At 38.5% G+C, this 8,119-nt stretch overlaps 1 protein-coding gene across 1 annotated transcript in view; it reads left to right on the plus strand.

Annotated features, from left to right (window-relative positions):
* The first annotated feature begins 34 nt into the window (after positions 1-34).
* LOC135114029 (60S ribosomal export protein NMD3-like) overlaps positions 35-8,119 on the plus strand; it is a 9,698-nt gene continuing 1,613 nt past the window's right edge. Inside the window, exons 1-9 of the mRNA XM_064029663.1 lie at positions 35-336; positions 1,155-1,440; positions 2,550-2,690; positions 2,925-3,027; positions 3,453-3,603; positions 3,688-3,830; positions 4,791-4,933; positions 6,156-6,268; positions 6,396-6,572. Of these exons, the coding sequence (XP_063885733.1) occupies positions 296-336; positions 1,155-1,440; positions 2,550-2,690; positions 2,925-3,027; positions 3,453-3,603; positions 3,688-3,830; positions 4,791-4,933; positions 6,156-6,268; positions 6,396-6,572 (1,298 nt within the window). The 5' untranslated portion in view covers positions 35-295. The remainder of the gene's footprint in view (positions 337-1,154; positions 1,441-2,549; positions 2,691-2,924; positions 3,028-3,452; positions 3,604-3,687; positions 3,831-4,790; positions 4,934-6,155; positions 6,269-6,395; positions 6,573-8,119) is intronic.

The following is an 8,119-nucleotide window of genomic DNA, read 5'->3' on the forward strand; positions in this document are numbered from 1 at the left end:
CCTGCAACACAAGATCAAGATGAAGGTCTTCTATGGCATCAAGATCAAGATCATGATCAAGTAACACGAGGTCGGAATAAGAGCGCAGCAAGTGGAAGAGGTCTTGTGTCACCACCGTCTGCAATGGCCCCATAAAATCTCCAACAAGAATCTTGGGTTAGAAGATAGCCACTATCTCAAACTTCCTTTGTGACGAAGGAAGAAGAGATAGAACGTCACCATATTCAGAAGGAGGCGTCGGTTTGCAGACATTACTACCACATCAGCAAGGAAGGGAAACCTAAGACGAGCTGCAATGGAGTACATGAATCCCCAGGAGCCTGTGTTGGGCGTGATGTAAGTAATCCTGAGGTGTCATGAAGGGCGTGGTGGGAATGCCAAGACAGGACTGGCACACGTGAGTTTAGTTTATTGACGTAAAGTGGAGGATGACGTATGTTATAGTCTTTTTTTATCCTGCACCGTTGTAGGGAGTTGTGACAAGGCAGGAAGTTTCACAGTGATGAGCACCAGGGCACCCTAATTTGACCCTAATTTGTGAAACCTATCTCTCAGTTCTGCTGTTGTGAATTAGTCACATCATTAGATAACCTACCCCATAGAGGCAATTTTAGCCTCAAGCTACTCAGAATGGACACATGGATCAGAGGGGAGGCTACTGTGTGGTTGACTGGGCATCTAAATCAAGTGGGCAGTTGATCTCCACCCAGGAGAAATTGTTTATTTGGCTAGTGGCCTGCTATTGTTTTAACAGTATCATCTGGATTTAGGCCAAAAATCATCAGGTAACCCTAATGTTCATCTGTGTTATGTATAAGAATCCAAAACCCAGAAGGCATCCAGGTTTTCCAGCATCCAAAATGATCTCCTATTTAAGGTTGTGTGTATGTGTGTTCAAAACAGAAATGTGTGTTAGTCACCATCATCATTTTCGTTTAACGTCCGCATTTTCCCATTAGGGTGGTTTTGGACACATGATGACTGCTTTCCACAACTGGCGATCTTGTGCCATGTGTTCTTCAATTCCCAACAAATTCATATCCTCCGTCACACACTTCCTCCACTTTTTCTTTGGCCTTCCCACCAGCTGTGTGTGTTACTCCATAAAGAAATTACATACGTATATTCATATAATATTCATACATTTGTTTCAGTCTGTGTTGTGATTGTGGAGCTCAAATACAACCTAACCCAACCAATCGTTGCATTGCCTGCGTGCGGGCGCGGAATGACATCTCTGAAGGAATTCTAAAACAGCACACACTATATTTCTGCCGAGGATGTGAAAGATACTTGGATCCACCAGCTACTTGGGTACCAGCAGCCTTAGAGTCTAAAGACCTTTTGAAACTCTGTCTCAAGAAAATGAAAGGATTAAATAAGGTGCGACTGGTTGATGCAGGGTTTGTCTGGACTGAGCCTCATTCAAAGCGTATCAAGGTGAGTTACCATAATATTGAGAGGTGGATATACAGTGTCTAGTGCATTCTTTGCACAAGAATATCTTGCATGATTTTCATAATATCCTTGCCATGTTTTCGTCATAAACTTAGGTGTTTCCAAGTTTTAATAAATTCCTTTTTTCTATTTTCTCAAACCTTTTTCTCATTTTCAGTAAATTTCTGATGGCTATACAGTATCATCTGCTCACTGTGATCTTGAATTTCGTGAGAAAAAAATTTGCCATTTCAGTATTGTTCAGTCACAAGTACCATTAATTAATTATATATATATATATATATATATATATATATATATATATATATATATATATATATATATATATATATATATATGAAGGAGGCAGTAGACCACCTCCTACAACAATAATTACTCCCACTGAGGTTTCAAGCACCAGATCAGGGGGTGCTGTGAACTCGTCAGTAACCTCAGTGTGACCTCACTGAACATTCCCCTTTGTGTCTCACAACACACGGGGGCAATCACAGCCTGCCCTCTAAAGACACGTCTCTTCCTTCACACAGAATTATATGCATCTAATTACGCACACATCCTTCACTCAAAATTCTAAATTGAATATGGTGACACCTATACCACCCTTGGAGTCATCATCTGGGAAGAGGACCAAAAGTGTCCCCAGGTTGGACTGCTCCCTCCACCCTCAACTCTTTCTTCATTAATTTCTGCAATATTCACAGCCTTAAAAAACAAGTTAGAGAAGGCATGAAGACTTGCAAAAAACAATGATACCTAATTTGAGTAAGTGGAAGAAAATTAGATCATATATTCTATGGAAAACAAGAGAAAGAATATTCAAACCATGAATTAACAAAGTAATTGAGACATGGAGTGAACTAGAGATGGTAGTACAAAGAACATCCATGACTAGGCTGAACAACTGTAGATTTGTATATGTTGAGACAGAATAGTATAAGCTTGTCTTCAGTCATATTACATACAACATTTGTAGTAGATACACACTCATGATGCTTATCTTTATTTACCTACTTCATTTATATTCCCTTTCTTCCTAATTTGCTGTAGGTACTTTAAAAAAAGATGTCAACAAATCCTTTTACCCCTTGTAGGTGAAGCTTGTGGTGCAAAAGGAGATTCAAGCTGGAGCCGTCCTGCAGCAGGATTTCATTGTGGAGTATATAATAGTGGGGCAAATGTGTGATGACTGCCATCGAGTGGAGGCCAAGGATTATTGGCGGGCTGTAGTGCAGGTGGGTGCCTCAATGATATCTCTGAAGATGACATTAACTGTCCATCTTCCATTGTTATGTTAGCAATGACAGCAGGACTGAGGGTGTCTTAATCAAAATCATTGCACATTTCTCAAAGTGCCGTTCTCTGGTATAGATAGATGTGTTGTACTTTTCCATTGGTTTTCCTTGCTCACAGTAGTACCAGTAGAGTATAGCATATCACACTCATATTGTAATTGTAAACCTTTCTAGGTGCGACAGAAGGCTGACCACAAGCGGACTTTCTATTACTTGGAGCAACTGATCATGAAGCACAATGCCCATGGGAAGGCATTGGGCATCAAACCTTTGCATGGTGAGCATTGCAGGGTTGGATTGTAGCACTGACAAGGGATATACAGATGATTCTTTACTGGGTATATAATGACATCTCTTGCAGATTATTATTATTACTTTACCAAACTTTGTAAATTATACATTTCAGTAAATCATGATTTTCTATCAGTGAAATTTAAACCAGCATACTCATGAAATTAACATTTTTTTCATAAGTCCTTTTTTTCTTGACTGAGACACATTTGCATGATCCTACTGACAGTAGATGTCTTTATCTTGTATGTTCCTGTTGTTTCTGTCTGTAATTTGGATGAAAGAATCATATAGATACTGATAAAGGCAACAGTTCCTTGAACTTTCTTCTTAAATGTAATTTGTCCATAGTTTTATATTTTAAAAAATATCCAGAGATTCTGATATGGTATGTATAATTTCAACTTACAGAAGGACTTGATTTCTACTTTTCCAATGAGCAAGGTGCTCGTCATCTGGTGGACTTCTTCAATTCAGTTGTTCCGTGCCGCTGGACTCACTCCAAGAAGCTCATCTCCCATGACATCCACTCAAACAGCTACAACTACAAATTCACTTTTAGGTAAATAGATGGCAGTCTTCTATATTGTGGTATCTCAAGTTTTTGATGACCTCAGTTATAATATTTTTGTATTTTACTTTACAGTGTTGACATCGTGCCAATATGCAAAGACAGTGTTGTTTGTCTACCCAAGAATCTAGCTCACCAGCTTGGAGGGATTGGCCAGATTTGTGTTGTACAGCGCATAACAAACCACATCAGCGTAATTGATCCTTCTACTGCCCAGTGTAAGCTGCTTGTAATTTTTTTTTTATGCTGAATTTAAATGAGTGAATATCTAAATAACAAAAGCAAAACGTGAAATAAATATATAGATGAAATTAGATATATAATTGGCAGTTTTTTTTTTTTTTTTTTTTTTTTTTTTTTTTTTTTTTTTTTTTTTTTTTACATGAAAGTAGCACAGGAGAAAAGAGCAGAATTATTTGCAACACTCATGTGCACTGTTTCTCCTTTCATTTTCAGTGTATGTCCCTTATTTTTCAAAGAGTACATTTGTTTTGGTAAAGATGAAACACAGTTACCAATGTTTATGACCTTGTAATCATAATTTATACAGAAAGATAATAGAAATTTACTTTTGAAGACTTTCAAAACTAGTGGTCCATCATTGCTGCTGCTTCCCAAAGCTAGATGCTCTGTAGCCAATTCTGCAACTCATTTCTCCGGTAATTATAGCAATTTATGATTATCATGAAAGCCAATTAGGTCCTCAGAGTTAATAGATGGGAGAGGCAATGGTATCAGTGTCACCAGGTATTACACAGCCTTCATGTTGTTTTGTTTACAGAATGAGCAGCAGGTGGTGGTGAGTCACTGCTGCTGCAGCCTGCCTCAATAGTTCCACATAAATTGACCTTTTCTATTCACCATTTCCATAGAATTAGATAAAAAAAAGTTAACAGCGTTTTGCAGTCCAAGGCAGTGATATTGTGGCAGGTGCCCACAATGGTGCAGTACTATATCATTATGAAGCCATTCACTGTGCATTCAAATGCATCAGCTAATTCAAAAAAATATTTATACAGTGATGCAATGAAACTAGTTTCTTGTCACTGCTGTCAATAACTGGTGCAAAACACAGACATAGGTGTGGTACAAATATTTGATTTTCAGAATTTTTAATAAAGATTACAGACCTGTACACTACATTAAATACTGTTTTAATTATTGTGAATTATTCACAGTTGCAGAAATAAGCAGTAGTGTTTACTGGCGATCACCCTTCAACTCCCTTTGCAGTGCAAGAAGCCTGACAGAGTTTGTTGTGATGGATGTGAATGATGCAGACATCAGACATTTCACTGGTCAAGGACAAATCTCACACAAGGTACTTATTTTTTCACATTTATTGCATGTGGTAGGCATATTAGTATGTGCAAAAGTTCTCTTCTTCCTATGCACATACTATAGATAAAATTGATTGCATTGCTTGAACTACATTTACACTATACACCTGAATACCACCAAAATTTTAATGTAGGTGTTTACCTTGTGAAACATAAGTAAACAATTAGAGTAAATAGTAGTTTACTGCATTTCCATTTGTAGTAGGCTAGTCCACAAGACTATCCCTTTCCACCAGGGGGTAATGAAACTAAAGCCTGGTTGCCATGGCCAGTGTTTCCTCTTATTCTTGGCAATTCCTCTTAACTCAGCACACTGTAGGCACCTTTTTCAGCAACAAGTTCCATGCTCTCATACTACAACCCAAATGGGGATCTTCCCTCATGTTCCTGGAAACTCTTAGGCTCATATAGTTAAATTGTATAAAAAAAAATGTTTGGGCAGTTATTGTGAGGAGGTGGCAATGCAAAGAAGCTTAAGAGATAAAGACTTCACCAAACACAGGCTTTGGATCAAATTGTTCTGTGATGTGGCCCAGAAACTGAAGACTCCATATTCTACAATGGCCAGTTTGACTGAAGGAAAGGCTACTTTTATAATGATTCTCTAATGTACCTAGATCACGAAAAGAGGCATGTAGGTACCTGTGCAGTCAATTCTGTTTAATAATAAATCAGTACCAGTAGACATGTGCAGCCTTCTTGATAGCCAGCTCTTGCAGAATCCTTCATCCTGCTCCCTTGTCAAGCTCAGCAACCAAAAAGTCCACCCACTCTTGCTGATTGAGGCCTTGCATTCTTTCTTCCCATTTCTTGAAAGGATGTACATAGCTTGCCTTGATGGTGTGCTTGTAAACATTGGCTAGCGCAGGACTTGGCTTGGGAACAAAGTCTGGTGATCATGTGAACTTCCGCTTGGTGGTGAAATAGGAGATGCTGGAATATCAGGGAAACATTTCATGTGTAAACCTGACTTTTGTGTCCGAATGATGTGTGCATAAGTGTGTGATGTCTTTTCTGGCACAAACTATGTGGGATTGCTGGACTGATATTTAGATCATCATCATCATCATTATTATTATTATTATTATTATTATTATTATTATTATTATTATTATTATACAGTAAGTCACATCATTGTATGCTATTTTACTTTAAAAGCTGTTAACAAATTAAATTTTATGTTTTTATCTTCACTGTGAACAGCACCAGGTGGCTGAGGTGTGGGTGCAACGGAGCAGTGAACTAGGTACAAACACAATGATCTTCTGCAGAACTCATTTGGGTCATCTCCTCGCACCTGGAGACACTGTTATGGGGTACGTAAATAGACAGTTCTCTGACAGTGAGTAACTATGTCTGTTACTGGCGATTAGCAGTCACTAATTAAATAACTTTCTTTTGGCACATCAACACTTTGATGATTACCTCATTAACTTCTTTCAGTTTTGACCTGCGTATGTCAAATATCAATGACACAAACATTGACAAGATGAATGAAGACACATTGCCTGATGTAGTACTAGTGAAGAAAGTATATGCTGACAAGGCAACACGCAGTGCTCGCCGCCGCTGGAAGCTGAAGCATCTGGCCCTTAATGATGATACTGGAAGCCAGAACAGGCAAGTGTATTTGTGGTCAAAAGAATCTCTTCATCTTCTGCAGAATGAATTCAGAATCAGTGTTGTTACCTATAAACTGCTGTATTTGGAATTTTGTTTTGTCAGTTTTCTTGTATTGAGCTTATTTGCTGGTTCTCAGAATGACAAGAAGATGCCAACTGTATCTTCTCACTGTATTGTTGTAACATGTCACACAGTATGGGATCTGTCAAGCTGGTTATTCCCTTCCCCCCCCTCCTCCCCCTGCTCTCTCTCTCTCTCTCTCTCTCTCTCTCTCTCTCTCTCTCTCTCTCTCTCTCTCTCTCTCTCTCTCTCTCTCTCTCTCTCTCTCTCTCTCTCTCTCTCTCTCTCTCTCTCTCTCTCTCTCTCTCTCTCTCTGTGATAGTAAGAACAATCCTGAAAATTGTCAAATAGAATGAGACTGATAAAGAATGAAGATGGAATAATAAAAGTAAAAAGGACCAAGCAAAATGACATTGAATGAAGGGAAGAGAGAGTGAGGTATCACTTCCTTGTTCCTTATCTTTGACAGATAAGGGGGAGGGGGTTTGAGACCAGACCAAAGAGGAGAGAGGAGGAACAATGGGAGAAAGGAACATGCGTGGAAGGAGAGTACATGGGACAAGAAAGGAGAGAGAGAGAGAGATTAATTAGGCCAGAATCGGATGCCATCGCCTTGCAGGCAGATTTAGATAGGATGAATGAATGGACGGACAGATGGCAAATGCAATTTAATATCAATAAATGCAAAGTACTTAGTGTAGGTAGAGGAAACCCACACAGTAGGTATACTTTAAACAACCAAACTCTGGTAGGTTCAAGGTACGAGAAAGATTTAGGAGTAATAGTTAGCTCTGAACTCCATCTAGGAAAACAATGCATAGAGGCCAGAAACAGGCAAATAGGGTACTAGGATTCATTTTTAGGAGTGTTAAAAGTAGAACACCGGAAGTAATATTAAAGTTATACTTGGCGCTGGTCAGACCTCATCTAGACTACGCTGTGCAGTTCTGGTCCCCACATTACAGGAAAGATATAGGTCTATTAGAATCAGTACAGAGGAGAATGACTAAAAGGGGATGAGGAGTATTCCTTACGAGGCGAGATTGAAGTTGTTAAATTTACATTCTTTAGAGAGATGTAGGTTAAGAGGGAACCTGATAGAAGTCTTTAAGTGGTATAAGGGTTATAACAAGGGGGATGTAAGCAAAATTCTTAGGATCAGCAACCAGGTTAGAACAAGAAATAATGGGTTCAAGCTTGAAAAATTTAGGTTTAGGAAGGAGGTAGGAAAAAATTTTTCTCAAATAGAGTGGTAGATAAGTGGAACAGACTCAGTAATCATATATATATATATATATATATATATATATATATATATATATATATATATATATATATACAGTAAAATCCCTCTTATCCGGCATCAACGGGACCACCGACATGCCGGATATTTGAATATTGCCGGATACTTGAATAGAAGTGAAATTATGTCCACAATCACCACCCTACACTCGCGCATCTTACCATAACAAAGATCAGCTGAT

Source organism: Scylla paramamosain, chromosome 27, assembly GCF_035594125.1.
Source record: "Scylla paramamosain isolate STU-SP2022 chromosome 27, ASM3559412v1, whole genome shotgun sequence".
NCBI lineage: Eukaryota > Metazoa > Arthropoda > Malacostraca > Decapoda > Portunidae > Scylla > Scylla paramamosain.